The sequence below is a fragment of the Heterocephalus glaber genome, unplaced genomic scaffold, assembly GCF_053883595.1.
Source record: "Heterocephalus glaber isolate CG9 unplaced genomic scaffold, H.glaber_assembly_v1.0 deba00001662, whole genome shotgun sequence".
NCBI lineage: Eukaryota > Metazoa > Chordata > Mammalia > Rodentia > Bathyergidae > Heterocephalus > Heterocephalus glaber.
The window spans coordinates 4,523,802-4,543,579 of record NW_028258403.1 but is presented as its reverse complement, the minus strand read 5'-3'; the positions used below and the strand labels follow the sequence as shown (position 1 = coordinate 4,543,579).

General features: G+C 42.6%; 2 protein-coding genes across 10 annotated transcripts in view; one reads left to right on the top strand and one right to left on the bottom strand.

Moving 5' to 3' along the window:
* The first annotated feature begins 47 nt into the window (after positions 1 to 47).
* Positions 48 to 18,749, top strand: Homez (homeobox and leucine zipper encoding). The gene is made up of 2 exons (XM_087197173.1): positions 48 to 679; positions 15,979 to 18,749. Exons 1-2 carry the CDS (start codon positions 655 to 657, stop codon positions 17,562 to 17,564), a joined length of 1,611 nt encoding a protein of 536 aa, XP_087053299.1. The 5' UTR covers positions 48 to 654; the 3' UTR covers positions 17,565 to 18,749.
* Positions 12,766 to 19,778, bottom strand: part of Rnf212b (ring finger protein 212B) — a 52,634-nt gene continuing 45,621 nt past the window's right edge. For 5 of the 9 annotated variants that reach the window (XM_087197182.1, XM_087197174.1, XM_087197178.1 and 2 more), the window contains one exon: positions 12,766 to 13,506. In XM_087197182.1, the coding sequence (XP_087053308.1) occupies positions 13,387 to 13,506 (120 nt within the window). In that variant the 3' untranslated portion in view covers positions 12,766 to 13,386. Of the gene's footprint in view, positions 13,749 to 14,621; positions 14,667 to 15,304; position 19,778 lie in introns of those variants that run through there. The other 4 variants (XM_087197177.1, XM_087197181.1, XR_015445795.1 and 1 more) reach the window with 3 other exon arrangements.

The following is a 19,778-nucleotide window of genomic DNA, read 5'->3' as shown; positions in this document are numbered from 1 at the left end:
TTAAATTCAAGCCCAGCCTGGGCAATTTAGCAAGGCCCTATCAAAAAATTTACAAAGGGCTGGGGATGTAGCTCAGTGCAAAGGCCAGGGGTCAGCACCCAATTCCACAAAAGTTGCATTTTTCTTTCTGGTGGAGTCCTCTGGCTATGAAAAATTTGCACGGGAAGGAATTACAGAGGAGCTAGGTAGCCCTGGTATAAGACACCCTAGCAGGATCCTACCACTCCGGGGGAACAGCCAACTGGAGTTCCCTGACACCCAGCATCTGGTGCAATGAAAGATTGGGAGGGGCACTCTTCTTCCTTAGCAGACCATCTGAATTAATTGTGCTCCTTAAGCACTGCAGGAGCAGCAAAGGATGAGAAATATGATGAAGAAAAGCAAGTACCTCTGTCTAACCTAGGATGGAGTGATGGGAAGAAATAATAAAGGGAAGTTCTTGAAAAAGGTCACATTCTAACAGGATTGACCCACATTGCCCGAATGTTGAAAAAAATCACCCACGCTGTAATGAGATGTTCCTAGTAGGAGAGCCCTAGTGGTAGCATTGTCACAGGCTTCCTTGTTACATCATAATGGCCGAACGGTGATGTCACTGAGAGCACCCACCCTTCTGTGAGTACGTGGAGCCAGCTATGCTGAAGGGAAGTCAGCATGAGGAGCAGACATCCAAGGAGAGGTAAGTGGGGGCTGCCCAGGGATGGACACTCACAGCCTTTGAGCTCTGTGACCCTGACCTTTCCAGACCAGTTTGGTGTTAGGTTTGTCTGAACTCATTCTTTCAGATACTGTCAGTGCAGCTTTTTCTATCCCAAATCCACTTCATATTCTCAATACTTACAGTCCTAACCTGTCAGCCCTCCAGCTCACTCCAGCTCTGGTATTTCTTAGAAGATAAGGCACAGCATGCTGGGCCAGGGTTTTCCTAAATAGGACACACTGACCATATCCATCTGGTTAATCCCAAGGGTAAATCCAGGTTTTTGGGTCCCCGAAGTATACAACTTTTGGGACCCCCTTCAAGAAAATATAAGCACACAGGCCAGGGATGTGGCTTAGTGGCACAGCACCTGCCTGGCAAGCGCAAGGCCCTGAGTTTGATTCCCAGTACCAAAAATATTTTGGATGAGAAAAGATATTAAAAATTAGGAGTTTTAAACTGATGAGAAGTTATCCACCTGGCAAACCTATATAATTTTTCTACTGTTTAGTAGACATTTTCATATGCATATGATTTTATATAGAGAGTAGATTCTATATTCTGTATCTGTACATTGAACACTGAGCTATATTCTCAGCCCTTTTTTAAAATTTTGAAACAGGCATGGTGGAGCATCCTTACAATCTCAGTACTCCAGAGACAGACAGGAGTATCACTCTGAGTTTGAGGCCAGCCTGAGCTACATAATGAGTTCATAGTTTAGCCTAAATTGCACAGTGAGACCTTGTCTTCAAAAAAAAAATTTATTTTTTAGACAAGATTTCACTAAGGTGCCCAGCCTGGCCTTGAATTTATAATTCTCCTGCCTCAGCCTCTTGAGTAGTTGGCATTACAGCTGTGTGCCACTGTAGCAGTTCACATGTTCTTTTCTATACAGAATAAGAAAGTGCTTGCTTCCGCAGCACATATTCTATATAGAATAAGAAAGGTGTGGTATGTTTGTAAACCCAACCAGCACTCTGGGTTGAACTTTTTATCCTCCTGCCTGGGCAATTTAATGACTTAGTGAGATCCTAGCTCAAGAAATAAAAAAGGGGGCTGGGGATAACAGTACAAAGGCCCTGGGTTCAATCTTCAGTACTAGAGAGGAAAGGAGGGAGAGAGGGGAGGGGTTGGTGGTCTAGCATAATTAAATTTTTTAAATTCCAGGGCTGGGGGTTTAGCTCTGGCACTGAGCCTGCCTAGGAAGAACAAGGTCCTGAGTTCAATCCCTGGTACTTCCCCAAAATTAAAAACTTTTGATAATTTAGAAAAAAGTCACTACACTTTGTGATTATACTACAAAAATGTTTAGGATTTTTGCCAACTTGGGAAAATATCTTAAATTTCCTTCATATATATGAAGTAAGATTTTGGAGCATTTCAAATTTGGGAAGACAGTTCCAGCTGAGAGTGCAGTGAGAAACAAAGCGCTGCCTGCTCCCCCAGGGCCATCCTGCCCTCCCCGTTGGCATTGGCCGTTGGTGACTGGCCTGACCCTGCAGGCCCTGCAATCCCTCGCTGTGACAGCCCATTGGCAGGGCCCAGGTTTTGAAGCACAGGCGAACTGCTCCCCAGCCCACCTCCGCCACCACCTGCCACTGATGGTGGTAGTGGCCTTTGAGCTGGAACTCCTCAGGCCACAGGGTCTCCTGGCCCAATCCTGCTGGCCTAGGCGAAGCCACACCAGTGCCAGCTGTGGAGGATGTGGCTCCTTGCAGGGGCTGCTGCCGAGCCTGGTGAGAAGAGTGACTGTCGCCAACCGCGACCACCACCTACAAAGAGGGCTGGAGAAGATGGGTCTGAAAGTTCAGCTGCTTTGGGCCATAGACTGTGCTGATTCGGTGACTGCTGTGTTCCAGGTGGAGGCGACTGCCCCTCCCCAATAAAGGCCTCACCGAGGATGGTGGAACAGATGGGAGGCCATGGGCGGTTGCCAGAGAGAGAAAGGGTAAAGTAACAGTCCACACTTGGCTAACTGGAAATGCCCATCACCCTTTGGGAAGATTTACTGGCTGTTTTTTAGAAGACCTGTGTATATAATATGAAAGGGCTGTTCTCATTCCCCCCAACCTTTTAAAAGAAAACTTGCTGCATGTGGACAATACAGTTGTAAAGAAGAGTTAGAAAATCACACGTCTTGGAAATGCTCATCTGTTAAAAGAAAAAAAACCACAGCTTTTTTTTTTTGCGGTACCATGGATCAAACTCAGAATATCAGGACCTTGCACTTGCAAAGCAAGAGCAGCGCCACTGAGCTAAATTCCCTGCCCAAAGAAACGTTTTTGAAAGTGATTTTTTGAAATGGAGTTTGTTAGACCATGTGGAGAAGCGACACAGAAGTGATTCATGTCTTCGTTTATTCTGTGGGTTGGACACAGAGCAGAAGCTAGTGAGAAGAGAAGAAGGTCCAGTACCAGATTGGTTACATGTAGATATTGTTCCCTATTGTAACCATTGTCTTGTGTGTGCATTTTAGTCCTCATTTATATATTTATATATAATATATATATTTGACAATGCTAGGTACTTTATTGAAATATCTGGTCTTTCGAGATATTCTCAAGTGCCTGATACATGTTAAAAAATAGAAGTAGTAATATAACACATTTTGTAAATTTCTTTTTGTTAGAACTCACACGAAGTGTTATTTTGGGGAAGGAATAGGCAAACCCCCTCTTGAGTACACATTGTTTATGCACTGGTTCTCAGAAGAGAAGCAAATGAAGAATGCTGTGCTAGTGGTGCGATTACAGCCAAGCAAGTTGCCATTGTCCCTAATGTCTGTGCGTTTTTACTTTGCTGTGTATGTAGGGTATGTAAAGGACAGATGAGACATTTTACATCTAGTCTTCCTAGATGTTAAAGAGGTTGCCAGTTTTGGTGTGTTTTTTTTGTTTTTGGTACCGGGGATTGAACTTGGGTCCTTGCGCTTGCACAGCAGCCGGCGAAACCACTGAGCTAAATCCCCGGCCCAAGAGGTTGCCAGTTTTAATAAAAGTAGAGTTAGTAAACTAACAAATTTTGTATATTTTGTATTAAAATCCCTAGGAAAGATTGTCATCTGAAAATTTCAACATTTTAGCCCACTGAGTTAGTGGAGAAAGAAAGGATTTAACACTAAAATGCTTCTATTTTCAAGACACTTTCAGATATTGTTACATGTGTGCAGTTTAATCAAGATTGCTGTATATATATAACGGGCAAATTGAGTCCTCACTTGAAACATCTAGTCTTATCTAGATGTTTAGAAATGCCCAACGTATGTTAAATGTAGAGGTAGTAAACTATCACTTTGTAAATGTCTTTTTTGCTAAAGCACATGAAATACTGTCTTTTGGGAATGAAATGGTTAAGCCTTCTCTTGAGCAATATGGTACTGCCTGTATTTGTTCAGCAGTTTGGAGAAGGTGGGAGGGAAGCAATTAAAGGTAATATATTATTCGGGGTTTTTTTGTTTTTTGGGTTTTTTTGGTATCGGGGATTGAACTCAGGACCTTGCGCTTTTGAGTAGGTGGCAGAACCCCTGAGCTAAATCCCTGGCAAAAAGGGTAGTATATTAGTGTGTTTGTACTTGGATATTTTGAGACATCATTTTTCTGTATGTTTTGTGGGTTTTGTTTTACTGTGTATATAGTGTATATAATGGGCAAATAAGTCCTAATTTTGCAACATCTAGTCCTTAAATGTTAAAGAGATGGAGCTGGAGATTTAGCTCAGTGGTGCCGCCGCCTGCTTTGCAAGCACAAGGTCCTGAGTTCGATTCCCAGTACCAAAAAAGAAAGTTAAAGAAGTGGCCAGTGTATGACAAAGTGGTAAAGTTAGCACATGGTGTACAGTTTGTGCTGAAATACACAGAAAAGCTTGTCCTCTGTAAATGAATTCTGGATTCCACTATCTCTAACATTACATATGCTTGTACTTGTCCACTGGGTTGACGGCAGACAGAAGGCAGTGAGGCCAAAATCTTCATATTTAGAAGATATCTCAGAATATAACCATTGCTGCATGTGCAATTTTATTTATCAGTGCTGTATGATAGCAAACAAGTTCTTTTTTTGTGGAAGCAAAACCTAATTGGTACATTTTATTTGGTTTGGTTTTGTTTTGGTACCGGGGATCGAACTCAGGTCCTTGCGCTTGTGCAGCAGGCGGCGCAACCACTGAGCTAAATCCCTGGCCCAATTGGTACATTTTAGATAATACATAACATTCATCACAGGGAATTTATACCTGTACATGATACATCTTGCTGCTTCTTTTTTTTCCCATTTCCCCCCTTCAACCCCTCTTTCCCCTCCTTATTTATAAAAGCTTTGTTTTCATTTTTTCTTCTGTTCTTTTTTTCTTGTCCCTTCTTTCCTTTCCCTCTCCCCCTCCCTTGTTCCCCTTCTCATTTGAACATTTTCTCCCCATTTCCCAATATCTATAATACATTTTGGTCCTTATTTCCACTTTCAGTTTCTCACACCAGTATTTAAACGTGCCTGATTTATTTCACTTAACAGCATGGTAGCAGGCAAGTTCTTATATGAAAAATCTAGTTCTAGATATGTAGAAGTTCTAGATATTTAAAAGTAGAAGTTGTAGAATAACACTTTGTAAACAGCTTTTATAAACTGATAGGAAATATTATGTTTGCAAACAGAATGGTTAAACTACCTCTGAACAGTATACTGTCTGTACTTGGTCACTGGGTTGAGGGAGGTGGGAGGGAAGAAATTGTGAAAGGTGTTTTTTTAAGTGTATAGTAGAAACTTTCAGCTTATCCATTGCTCTTATGTTACATGCATTTCATTTAACTTTGCTATACAATATATAGAGTGTATATATACTGAACATATGAGTCCTAATTTTATGATATTTAGTCTCTAGATATTAAAGAGATTGCCAATGTATGACAAACATAGAGTTAGGAAACTAACACATTTTGTATACTTTGTGTTAAAAATTCAGTGAAAAGCTGTCTTCTGAAAAGGATTTTTGGAAGTGTAATTGTAAAATCGTATTTGAGTGACACATGTTCCCCTATCACATGTGACAAGGAAAGAAGAAATGGGAAGAAATGAAGGATTCTAGGCCAGAATGCTCCTACTTAGAGGACACTTTCAGATATAACCATTGATACATGTGCGTATTCCACACTACTGTGTATATAGTGGACAAACCTGAGTCCATATTTGAAACACCTAGTCTTTCTAGATGTTTAGAAGTGCACAAAGTATGTTAAAAGTAGAGGTGGTAAACAACACATTGTGTAGATATCCTTTTATTAAAATGAATAATGAAATACTGTCTTTAGGAGATGGAATGATCAGATCACTGATCTGAGGAGTAGGCATATTTGTCCTAGTTAGAGAAGGAGGAGGAAAAGAAAATACAAAGGGCTCTAAATCAGTGTGATTTTGATGAAGCAAGATTACCGATATCCCTTATGTCTATGCATTTTGTTTTACTTTCCTGGGTATACAGATGTGTGTAAAGGACAAAGGAATCCTAATTTACATCTAGTCTTTCTAGATGTTATCGAGGTTGCCAATGTATAACAGAAGTAGAATTAGTAAACTAACATGTTGAGTACACTTTGTGTTAAAATTCATTAGAAAGAATATTGTTGAAACCACTCAGGAAGTGAAATTATTAAAGTCCTCTCTAAGTGTTACATATGTATATATCAGTTACTGGGTTAAAAAAGATGGAAAGGGGAAAAGGTTCTAGACCAGAGTGTTCCTATTTAGATGACACTTTAAAATTATACCCTTTGTTAAGTATATGTGTGCAGTTTACTCAATGCCACTATACATAAGGGACATTTAAGTTCTTATTGGAAATATCTAGTCTTTCTAGATGTTTAAAGTTCACACATGTAGAAATCAAGGGCTAATATAATGTGCTTTAAGTATTTTTTGTTATTTCACAGGAATGGTTGTTTTTGGGGAATGGAATTGTCAAACTTGATGTCTTGGAGAGTATGCTGGCTATTCATTGGGTGCCAGAGGGGAAGTATGCAGAGAAAGTTGAGTTCAGATCATCTTGCCATTGTTCTATATGTACATTTTAGTTAATATTGCTGGGTATTTAAGAATAAGTCTTACTGGGCCGGGGATTTAGCTCTGTGGTTTTGCCGCCTGCTGCGCAAGCGCAAGGACCGAAGTTCAATCCCCGGTACCAAAAAAAAAACAAAAAACGAGTAAGTCTTACTGCCCAACTTGTTAGAAGTAGCAAAATAATCCCTATATAAATGTCTTCTGTTAGTTTTTAGGAAGGACTGTCTTCTGGAAGTGACCTTTGCTATAGCCACCTCTTGGAGCTAGATGTGGTTGGTCCTGAACGTAGCCACTGAAATGGTGAAGAGGGAAAAGGGCAAGTGAGGGTGGTAAGGGCTCTTTTTTATATCTTAATATCTGAAAGATGATTTTAGATTATAACCACAGGCCTGTATGCACATTTTTTGTATTCGGGCCTATTGTGCGCTGAGTTCATACTCTATTGCACAGTATCTGATCTTTTAGATGTCCTGAGATGACAATGCATGATAAAAACTAGAGGTAGTGAGTTAGACAACATTTAAGTACCTTTTTGTTATAATTGATAGAAAAGATGCACCTTGGACTTAGAATTGTTACAACACCTCTAGGCAGTGTGTATCAGGACTTGTCATTAGGCTAGCAGCAAAGGGGTGGAAATAAGCTCACAAGGAAAGATGTGTGCAAAGTGTTCAGATTTACATTTTGCCGAGAGGAATCAAAGTGTGTCTCTTAGTTATATTGTAGAAATACGTTAATAATTCAGTAGGAACAGGCCTTCTTGCTAATAGCTTAATAGTAGAGATCTGATAACTCTGAGACACATACTTGGTGTTACTCTGTTGCTTTATGTCTCATTTTAAATTGAACATTAAGGAAATGCAGTATTGTGGTTGTAACTTTTCCAATACTTCTATCTAGAGGCTTGTTGCCATTTTTACCTTCAGTGAAATTTTTCTTCCCAAGAAAGGTAGGATTACAATTATTTTCTTTCTTTCTTTCTTTTCTTTTCTTTTTTTTTTGTACCAGGAATCGAATTCGGGACCTTGCGCTTTTGAGGCAGGTAGTGGCACCACTGAGCTAAATCCCCGGCCCTACAATTATTTTCTAACAGATTGAATTGGTTTACTGTGTTCTTGGTTAAGGAAAATATTCGCAGCTTTGGTGTAGCTTTGGAGAATTGGTGAATATTCATGATGCATGGAAAAGCATGACACACACTGTACAAACTCAGTCACACAAAATGCCAAGTTGTGTATGTACACATGGAACCTAGAAGAACACATCTAGCTAAGCTGCTTATGATTGCAAATGACTTTGTTCTTTGCTTCTCGTCTTCTTTTTTTTTTTGGTACTAGGGATCGAACTCAGGACCTTGCACTGGCAAGGCAGGCACAGTGCCACTTAGCTAAATCCCAGCCCTGCTTCTTGTCTTTCTGTTTCCTGTAATGCACATATTAACTTTTAAAAAAAATATTATTTTTAAAACAAAACTCCCCAAATTTGAGAAGACTAATGCCATTTACTTGGAAGCCTCCCCACACCCACATATATCTGTATTCATTTTCTAGGGTTGCCATTACAAAACAGCACAGTGGCTTAAACCACAGAAACTGTTCTCAGTTCTGGAGGTTAGAAGTCCAAAATCAAGGTGTTGATTTCATTTTGGAGCTTCTCTGCTTGGCTTGTAGATAGCTGTGTACTCCTTATGTCTTCACCGTGGTTTTTCTTCTGTGTACACACAGCTATGTCTAAGTTTCCTTATGTAAGGACACCAGTCATACTGTATTAAAACCCGCTCTAAAGACCTCATTTTAATTTAAATTACCTTTAAAAAGTCTTATCTCCAAACAGTTACATTCTGAGATACTGAGGGTTTACTTCTGAGATTGGGGGAAGCTCAGTTTAGTTCATATCAACATGGGGATTATTCACAGAAGTGACTGCAGAGCCTATAAGTATACGTACTGAACCTGGACTAATGTATCCCCATCTCACTTTCCTAAGCTAATCGAAAAACGCACATGGCCTCTCACTGCCAACTGACAAAAAGGGAAATGTTTTGGAGGGCAAGTCAGAAAGGAAAAGTACATTAAATCTTAACCAATTACAGTCAGATATGTATTTCAAGTTTTATAAAAACCTGTAACAATATTACCATGGTGCTGGGGCTCTTCCAGTGCCTTGGAAGAGATCTGTGCCAGGGAGGCCCTGAAACTTTAGATTCCTTAAGACAGATTCCTTTACGCTGAGCTACATCCCCAGCCCTTTTAGTTCTTTATTTTTATTTTGAGATAGAATCTCACTAAGTCACTAAATGGCCTAGGGGTGTCTTGAATTTGTGATTCTCCTGCTTCCTGCTCCTAGAGTACTGGGATTACAGGTGTGTGCCGCCACGCCCAGCTAGGTTTCTAACCTTTCTTTCTCCTGTTTACTCCTGTGGGGGTTTTGCCCTGTATTAGTTTGAAGGACGAGGGATTGCTCTTAGGAGTTGAGATTGTTACTAAATGAGAGGACAGTGGAAAAGGAGGAAGGGATCGCGATGGGGAGGAGGCGGGACGGAGGGACAAATAAAGGGTCAGCAACAGAAAATAAGGCTTAGCACAGAAGTAGTTGTCTGGTAACCCTGGAGGAGCTCTGGGCGGTGGATGAAGCTATGAAGAATGAAAAGGAGTTTTGTGGCTGGTTTCTTGGAGTATGTAAGGAGGGAGAAGTGATGAGTTCTGAGAGTAAAGGGGGAAGTTGAAAATGACCTACGTAGGCAAGATGAGCTCTTTTCAAAGACTAACATGAGTCCAGAGGGGTCATTTCAGAAAGTATTGTTCCCACGTTTTAATCAGAAGATGGAGAATCCTAAATATACAGTTTTTGACTCAGATCCTCATAGAGTGTGGAACAATACTTTGATGAAAGATAGAGAAAACCAAGGTCTCCAAATATGATAGCGCTCCAAGTCCTCTTTACTACGGCAGGGAGAGAGCCAGCATTTCGTTCTTGGGAACACCTGTCTGGTGAAGGCTCCGGGCTCCTAAGATTCTGGTCCTTCGGGGTGGCAAGACATCTGATCTATCTTCAAACGAGTTCCCAGTTGCTTTAAACGCTGCTTCGTTACAGCTGACGCTGCTGAGAGCGGTTGGACTCTGAGCTGGGGAAGGAGCAGTTCGTTTGCAAGACTGGGAGGGGCTATGAAAAGGGTCTTCCCGGAGAGCTGCCTTCAAGAGGAGGGAAATGAAGGAGTTGCTAAATTTCGGGAAGAACGTGGGCCGAAGGTCCAGCAGAGTCAGGTCGAGGGTATGGGGAGGTACCATTCACAGCACCCTAGCTGCGGGGGACATCATACCACGCGCCCAATAGCTGACCCAGGTTGAGGATCACGCAGCCAATTGCCGGCTTCTACCGACACCCACGCAGCCAATAGCCGGCCCAGCGCGCTGCGCCGGTGTCCTCTCGTCCACATCCACCAATCAGAACTCGGGCCACCTTGGCACCGCCCCCGGACGCCCCCCCCCCGCCTCCAACTCCCCGGAGCTGGGAGGGCCGGGCTACATCTGCGCGCTCTCGGGGGCGGGCGGTGGGGGGCGCAGTCCCGGTCCTGGGCCGCCGTGCGGGTGGGCTCGGAGCAGGCCGCACGGGGCAGCAGCCTACTCCGACCTGGAGGCCCCCTGCCCTCTTCCCCTTTCCCCCCCATTCCCTGGTGCGAGGCTGGGAGCCGCCGCCCGGGCCGGACCGCGGTGAGTGATCCCAGCCCCTTGGACTTCCCCTCCCAGCCGGTGTACGCTTTCCAACCTCCTGAGCCCCATCCCCGGCCGGCCGGGGGCGGGGGGTGGAGAATACAGTACAGTACTAGGTCCGAAGTCGCCCAGTTCTCACCCCTTTCTGCTCTGGACTTTTCGATTCCCTGTTCTAACTGGGGGAGGGCGAAGGGGTGTGTAGGGAGGAGGGGACGGCTAGGTTGGGACGCCCTTGGCTAAGGAATGGTTGAGATCCGCCTGCCGCCTGGGGCTTACCGCCCCCAAGTGCAGCAACTTTTTGTTCTCTGACCCAGTTCGGAGCCTTCTAGACTGCCTGTGAAATGGAGGATAGGAGAAACGTTTCCTTCCCAGGCCTCCACCCCCCCCCATCCCCATGACTACCTCCAGGCGACCATAACACATGTATAGAACCTGACCTTACTTCTGGGGAGCAGTGGCCTTTGGGAATGAAAGGTTTAGAAAAAACTACCCCTCTGACTCCCGTGCCCAGTCATAGGCAAAAGACCAGACCAGGAAACAGTTCGAGAATCCTCGGAGGTTCCTGGTTCTGCGCCCTAATCTGAGACTTCTAAACTGAAAGAAGACTCAAGCTGAGACCTGTTTGGTAATGTTAGTCCAGATCAGGAGATCTTTCTTAACCTATGAGCCACTATATATTTGAATCCCTTTTATATTATATGACTTAGGATAGGAAGACGGCAGTAATTGAAAAAGCCAACGTTGGGAATTTTTTAAATAATGCATACGTTATCTTAAAACATTGTAATTAAAAATACATTCATCTCACCGTTCTTTTGGCGTGTAAGCCTGATTGAAGTTGCCAGTTGCTTTTCTAGTGTTAACTACCAAGGGAGTCTCAAACCTGGCAGCACCCTGAGAATTTTTTAAACTATGGATGACTGGGCCCCAGTCCAGACTAATTAAATCAAAACGGGGAGGAGGGCGGCCTGGTTTTTAAGTTTTCCAGGTAAATTTTAGTGTGCAGTCTGAGGTGAGAATCACTCAGGCACTTCGACTATCTGATTTGCAGTTTTGGTTTCTTTGAAGTGAGATTAGACACTTGAAGCAATCTAAGTGCAGAATGCTTTTGAGATTTTTTTCTTTTTGGTACCGGGGATCGAACCCTGGACCTTGCACTTGCCAGGAAGGCACTGGAACCACTGAACTAAATCCCCAACCCCTACTTTTGACATTTTTAAGTCTCACCCCTAATATTTTACAGTTGTCCTACCCACTCTTCACTTATCAGTTTTTAATTGTATATTCTTCATATTATGTCTCTTCAAAGCATTTGGCTTGGTTTTCATAGGAAAGTTTTTTAATTTAGTATTTTTTCACAGGTTTATGTAATATTTAATTACATTATTATATAATACTGAAAAACTGTCGGGACAAGCAGTTTTGGAACCACACAAAACTCTTGCAAGCACTGAGACAACTGAATGAAGCTAGTGATTTGGGTGCCCTAGAAACAGCCTGCTAACCTCCAGTATCCAAGGCACTGTGGTTATCAATCATGTAGTAACCAGTAGGCCAGTTAAACCAGGCTCTTGCCCAGTTGAGCACTCTTCACCCTCTCTCCAACTAATACCATAAATATCCAGTTCCCTTCTTAATCAAACTCTCCAATCTTCCACTCTTTCCGTTCATTTACATTAAGCTGCTCTTTCATCTTTCAGTAATTACCACTACTGCCTTTATTAAGATGGGAAGACACGGCAGAGGTCTTAATCTGACAGCCTATAACTTTTATCAGATTTTTAGAGAAGTTAAGAAGCATATAAGTAAAATTTCATGAAACATCCTTAAGGCCCTTAATACTGTACCATGAAAACACGTTTCAGGCAATACTTCAGGTTTTCTTCTGAATAAAGATTTAGAAAATTCAGCATCATACCTGTTTTTCACTTTGTGTTCTACTTTAACCATAAACCTAGGTTCAGCTGGAAAGCTCCAAAATCTATTTCCTAGGACTGCATAAACACTGCAACTGGAAATTTTAAGACAGCTAGCTCTTTATTGCCATCTGACCAGAGATCCAGAAAGCCCAAGGGAAGGAAGGATATTTTATATATATATATATATATATATATATATATATCCCCCCCTCAGTACTCAGGATTGAACCTAGAGCATTCATACTGAGTTATATCCACACCCTTTTTAAAATTTTGAGATAAGGTCTAAGTTGCTAAGTTGCCCAGGCTGGGCTCAAACTTGCCATCTTCCTGCCTCAGCCTCCCATAGTGCTGGGATTACAGGCATGCACCACTCACATCACACCAGCTCTGACTGTATTTTTTATTAGTGACTTTAGCAATAAAGCAAAACTAGCATACTTAATAGGGATGCAAATGTAGTAGTTATTCAGAGTACTCATTACCAGCTTTGCCCTAGGAGTCCTTACTTCTCTGAATTGATTCCCTTTCTCTACCTAATTCAAAATGAAGACACAAGAACACAGAGACACTGTAGAGTCTAAATTGTGGTTTTGGTTACAAGAGGGTCTGCCCTACTAGTTATACTTTTCACAAGCCACCGCTGGGTTGTAGTTTCATCCTAGTTCAAAGCCATATTCTTCCAGGGAAGTACCAGCTACACAGCTGTGCCTTGATGAAAGCCACCATTCTCTTTTAGAAAGTTTTCCATAACTTGTATTTTGTGTAAGTGAAAACGATGTATATAGTATCCCAAGATATTTCATTTGCCTTATTACACGTTACACTGAAATATCAAGCTGATGCTGAGAATCTGAAGGCAATCCACCCGTAGGTTTTTAGCTGTGTCTGTCAGTCCTCACCCTCACACTAGATTGGACAGCCCCATACTTTATGCTACATTTTCCTCCTATCTAAAGAGTGGATTGTTTGTCCTTACAGAAAAGCACACAAAAGAGGTCAAGTAGATGTCAGGCACTGCCATCATAAAGTATTCTCCACCTTGAGACTGGTGGTGTTCCTGGGGAGCCCACAATTTCTAAGTGATGGATAGTGTAGCTCCTGGCCATGAAGCAGTGTCTCGGATGAACCTGGGAGGGAAAAGATGAACCAATCATGGGGGCAATTCACATAGCAAACAAAAAGGATCCAAATTATAGAAGCATGTCCTCCAAAGCTATGATTTTCATTTTTTAAACACAGCAAAATCCATTCTGAAATTGTATCCAAACCTTTAAATATAAAAAAGCTTGAAATCATAGGGGCTGGGAATGTAGCTCAGTGATAGAACACTTGCCTAGCACAGGAGAGGCCCTGGTTTCCATCCCCGGTGCTGCAAAAGAAAACTAAGTAAATTTTTAAAAAATCATAAATACCCTAGGTTCCTCCACTGTTAGACAGAATTAGGACTCTGCAAAAACAGATTGAAAAACTGCTGTTAAAGGATTCAGTCTCTGCCCCACTTTCCCCACCATCTAAGAGGCATATTACCTTACATCTGAGTCATCCATGAGACAGAAGTAATGATAAAAACTGCTAGGTATTGAGCTTTTACTTTGTTCTAGGCATAGTGTCAAAGGTATTTTTTTATTTAGCCATATTTGCCAGGTAGGTACTTTTTTTCTGATGAGAAAGTAAGAGAGGTTACATAACTTTCATAAGGACAAACAGTATTCTATACAAAGTAGAGGAGCTGCAATTAATCTCATCCCCGCCACACCAGATTTCCATCTAATGGCTGCTTTAACCCCTGCCTATGCATTAATACTAGCATATAATAGATACTTGGTAAAAATAATACAGTACACTCAGCAGTCCCCCCCTCCCGCCCCCTTTCCGTCTGGGTGTGTCCCTGTGTAATACAGGCTGGTCTCTTCTGCCTCAGCCTCCTGAGTGGTGGGATTACAGTTGTGTGCCACATACCTGGCAGCAGTTTCTTTTTTACAGAAAGAAACTGAGGCTCATATAATTTCAGTACTTTGACCAATTTCACGTAGCTAACTGGCAAATGGCAGAATTGGGATTCAAACTCAAGGTTGCCCTTAATGGAAAATTCTTATTTCTGGGGCTGAGGGTATAGCTCAGTGGTAGGACACCTGCCAAGTTTGTGCAGTGCTCTGGCTTCCATCCCTAGCACCGCAAATAAATAAATAAATAAATATCTTTGACATGACATTGTTTGAACTTTATGAACTTGCGTACTAACCTTAACAGATCAGAAGTAGTATTTATAAACACAGTTGGTAATCCCCTAAGAGTAAAGGGTAAAAGTGTTAAAGGATCTCTCTAGTACCCACATTGGGAGCAGAATTAAAACTCAACAATATTCTGGGAAATAACTTGAGCAGGTGTGTGTTTCAGTTGGAGGTTGTCCTTGGAGTCCCCACACCCCTAACTTGGGAGCAGTATTGTGCTGGGTTGCTTGCATGAACTGGTTACAATTTATAATAAAGCGGTCCACCTGGTTTTGAGAAGAAAGCTGGACTGCAAAGATAAGAGCTTCAGGCCTTTCCCCCAGAGTGGAAGGGGCTGTTAATGTTGGAAGGAGCTCTTTGGGCTCCCTGGAGAGAGGCTGAGCTGTTGGAAGAGACAAAGGCTGGGGGAGGGGATAACCTTTGTTCTGAGGCTGACTTGGAGGAGGAAACATTCCCCTGTCCACATGACCTAAACCCAGGGGGAGTGGGCCCCCTTTATCCAAGATCTCAGTATCTCTCAACCTACTGAGAGATGGGTTGCGGGGAGCTATCTGTATGGAATTCCGGGGTTGAAGGTACTATCATTCCCCTCCCCCAACACTCCACTACCAAGAAGGGAAAAAAGAAGTGCTGGGGGCTGGGCGGAGGGTAGTGCTGTCCTACCTTCAGGTGGTCATCGGTTTTCCCTACCTACCTCCACATTCCAGGGATAATCCTGTTGTTAGGAGGTGAAGAGTAATAGTTCTGAGACTGCTGCTCCTCTTGTCTTTGTGACTGTCTTCATTTTGTGACTTTTATTCCATGAATTTAGAGGATGAGAGTTAGGGGATAATAGCTTCCAGAAGCAAGTTTGAATTTGAACAATAAAACAAGTTTGAATTGAAAAGGTAATAGCTTTATAAGGATAATTTTCTCTTCCTAATCTGTACATACAGGTTTTTGTCTTGATAACAACAGTCACTAGTCAAGAGACTTAGGAATAACAACCTTTATGGACCTTATTTTTTTCATACAAAAATTGGGAATTATAGCAGGCTATGATGACTTCACAAAGTTATGAAGATTGAATGACAGCTGGGTGTGGTGATGTGCATCTATAGTCCCAGCTACTCAGGAGGCTGAGGTGGGAGAATCCTTCAGCTCAGGAGTTCAAGACTAGCTTGGGCAACATAAAAAAATGTAATAAAATAAAGAGAAATTGTAATAAAATAAATGAGCACTTTATAAGCAATATGCCATGACTAAAAGTACTTTCTACATAAAAGTACTTTCTACAGTAGAACTATTCAGCCTTCTGGTTTGGTAGAAATCGTGTGATATGCCAAAAGAGGAGCCTCTGTGATTGAGCTGTCTCTCTTCTTATTACAGCTGTCCCTGAAGAGCACAAATTGGGAGCCATGCCTCCTAGTAAAGAGGCCAGCAGTCTTCATAGCTCACCAGCAGGGCTCATCTGCCTCCCTCCAATCTCTGAGGAGCTACAGTTGGTGTGGACCCAAGCAGCCCAGACCAGTGAGCTCGACAGCAATGAACACCTGCTGCAAACCTTCAGCTACTTTCCCTATCCCAGTCTAGCAGACATCGCCCTTCTCTGCTTGCGTTATGGGCTGCAGATGGAGAAAGTCAAGACATGGTTCATGGCCCAGCGCCTCCGCTGTGGCATTAGCTGGTCATCGGAAGAAATAGAAGAGACTCGAGCCCGAGTAGTCTACCATCAGGACCAACTCCATTTCAAATCCCTTCTGTCTTTTACTCACCATGTAGTGCGGCCCCCAGAGGAGGTACCGTCTTCTCAAATCCCACCTCCAGAACAAGGTGGTCTTGGAATAAGTCCTCTGACTCTCAGTGAGCCCACCCAGATAAAAGGATTGAAGGTGGAACCTAAGGAGTCCTCTCAGAATCTGCCACTGCCGCTGAGTCACCAGAAAACAAAGGAACCCCTCTTGACACCTGGCAGTGGAGCATTCCCCAACCAAACAGATTTTTCACAGAATCGGCAAAGTAGCCTTTCTAAGGAGCAGGCAGGCAGAGGTCCCGACCATGCACGTGGCGTAGGTACTGCTTCCTGGAACCACTCCACAGCTGTTCACCAGCCACAAGCTCAGCATAAACCACCAATCTCATCACTGGCCAGTAGTTGTAAGGAGACAACATCTCGTGTGACTCCTTCTTCCTCTACCTCTTCTTCCTCTTTCCAGGTACTGGCTAATGGAGCTACTGCCAGCCCTAAACCCCTCCAGCCACTGGGCTGTGTCTCACAGTCACTGTCAGCCAGAGAACAGCCACAGCCTCCACATGTGGAAGCAGGCTGGTCCCAAAGGCTGCGGCCTAACTCACTAGCAGGTAGGGCCAGCCCCACAGGATACCTTTCCCCTGATATGCAACGCCAGCGAAAGATTAAGCGCAAAACCAAAGAGCAGCTGGCAATCCTCAAATCCTTTTTTCTACAGTGCCAATGGGCACGACGTGAGGATTATCATAAATTAGAACAGATCACGGGTTTACCTAGGCCTGAGATCATTCAGTGGTTTGGTGATACACGCTATGCCTTGAAGCATGGGCAACTAAAATGGTTTCGGGACAGTGCAGTACCTGGTGCCCCTAGTTTCCAAGACCCAGCAACTACCACATCGCCATCAACTTGCTCCTTGAAAGAATGGGCCAAGACACCACCTCTGCCAGCACCCCCACCTCCACCGGATATACGACCCTTGGAGAGGTACTGGGCAGCTCACCATCAGCTCCAGGCAACTGATATCCCTCAGCTGTGTCGGGCGTCAAGGCTGAGCACGCAGCAGGTGCGGGACTGGTTTGACTCTCAGTTACATGAGCCAGCTGAGGTAGTTGTTTGTTTAGATGAAGAAGAAGAAGAAGAAGAGGAAGAACTGCCAGAAGATGGTGAGGAAGAGGAGGAGGAAGATGAGGATGATGATGATGATGTGATCATACAGGACTGAGTGGGAGGACTAAGGGGAAGGTTTGTTACTAAATGATGAACAGATTTAGTAACTGTTTAAACAAACCATATTTTAAAAATTACTTTGTGGCAAAGAACTAAAAAGCTTTGTGTTCTTCAGGGTGGGTGAAGGGGATACAGTAATTTGAGGATGGATGGGAGTGGATGGCCAAAAATCTTCTACCCTTAGGGCTAAAGATCGGACACTGAGCTAGGCAACGGCTCTTGTTCTCCTTTTTTTTCTGGTATTTTTCTCCCTTAGTGTTCTAGAGACCAGGCCTCATCCCTAAATCCATGGAAGACCTAGAAAGGAGTAGAGTTGATTCAATTGATGATTCCAGTGCATCCTAATCCCACCATTTTCCCTGGATTATAAGGCTGCTTTGCATCCTTCCCATTCTTAGCTCCATTATGCATTATGCATTCTCAATACGTCCCAGCCCTGTCCTAGATACTTCCTGTTCCTCGTACCAGTTTGATAATCTCACCTGCTTCATCACTGAATCATGGGTAGCAGAATGTTCTCATTTCTGATACTGGAATCACTTTGCCTCCTACCTTTTTATTGCTACAAAATCCCCTCTTTGTTTACTGTTTGTCTCAGGGTAAATCTTCCCCACAGAGTCTCAAAAGGTTTAGAAATTGGGTGGTGAATATTTAGCCTGGATATTTATTGGAGTTTGGAATTAGGGGCGATGTCCTTTACAAAAAATAGAATTACATGGGGATTTAGCTCAGTGGTGCCATGCTGCCTTGCAAGCGAGAGGTCCTCAGTTCAATCCCCGGTACCAAAAAAACCCCACCAGAATTACATTACAGAGTGATGGAGAAAGGACAGTTCTCCTGGTCAAAGGGTGATAGAAGTAGTACCAGGTTTGGTTTTACAAACCTGACACTACCTCCAGTCTAGCTTGACAGAGACTGATTTTTCAGTTTTTTGCTGTTTAACCTGTGACCAGAAAAGAGACTTTTCCCTCTCTATAGGATCTGTCTTGGGGACAAAGGGACCATGGTCTTTAACTGAATTATTGATGTTTTGGAATGGTTTCAATCAATTGAGATTATAAAGACAAACATATCAATCAGTTAACCTTCTAAAAATAAAAGAGTGGTCAATCAGTTAACCTTCTAAAAATGAAAGAGTGAAAACCCCGCATCCCTAGAATAATAAAAAAAAGGTCACAAATTGTTTCTCTCTTTTCTACTTTGCCACTCCTATCATTTAGGGGTTAGTGAAATCAAATCCATTAATACTTCTAATTTACAGGCAGGGTGTGGCTCAATGGTACAGCACTTGCCTAGCATATATGAGGCCCTGGATTGGATTTCCAGCACCAATTAGAATTTTTTTTTCTGATGTAGTATACTTTTTATTATTTGAGGGAGCAGGCTTTGTTGAGGTAAAATTAAAAGAACAAAAACTATAAAGCAGTAGGTCAGGATCTGTCACCATAAACATTGTTTCATTGTTTTCCAGAAGTCAGGACAATGATTAAAATTTCTGAGGCTTCAGCAGAGACAGAGATAGAGTAGGCTTGTAGGTAACTCCACTTGCTCACCTAACCATTCTAGAGCTTCTAATAGTAACAGGTGCAATAATCATAAAAGGGCATCTTCTTTGTTATCTATAGAGTTTAGTAAACTGAAAATCTATATATACAAATATTTCTGTCAAAGGAAAATCAACATTTAACAGTAACCAGGCACAGAGGAAACAATAGATAAACAAGAAAAGTATAATAAGGACAAGGGACAGAGAGCTGCTGCTTGCTAACATTGCCAATGGGACAGTACATCCAAAGTGAAAAAATGAAATATAGAAATGAAACAAGTTGATGAATATATTATCCAATCTCCCAAGCATAATGCCAAGAATTATTTTTACAACTTTAGTTTCATATTGTAGGACATGAAAGGAGCGACATATGTCTTTTGGGAGAGAGATAAACATCTTTCTGAAGCACAAGCCTGTAAGATCTGACTACTTTCCTAGGAGGTAACACAGGGTATACAGGGTAAAGATACAGAAGGAATAAGGTACAGCAACCAGGAGACAAAGTATAGTACATTTTCCAGGGGCATCTCCCTGGATCGGTACTGGCTGCTACTTTCAGCAGTACATATACATCAGACCTTGATGATGGTCTATCTGGAAGTGGCGTAGGCTTCTCTCTCCCTGGCTAATCCCATCTGCCTCTGTTGGTAAAGAGTCTGC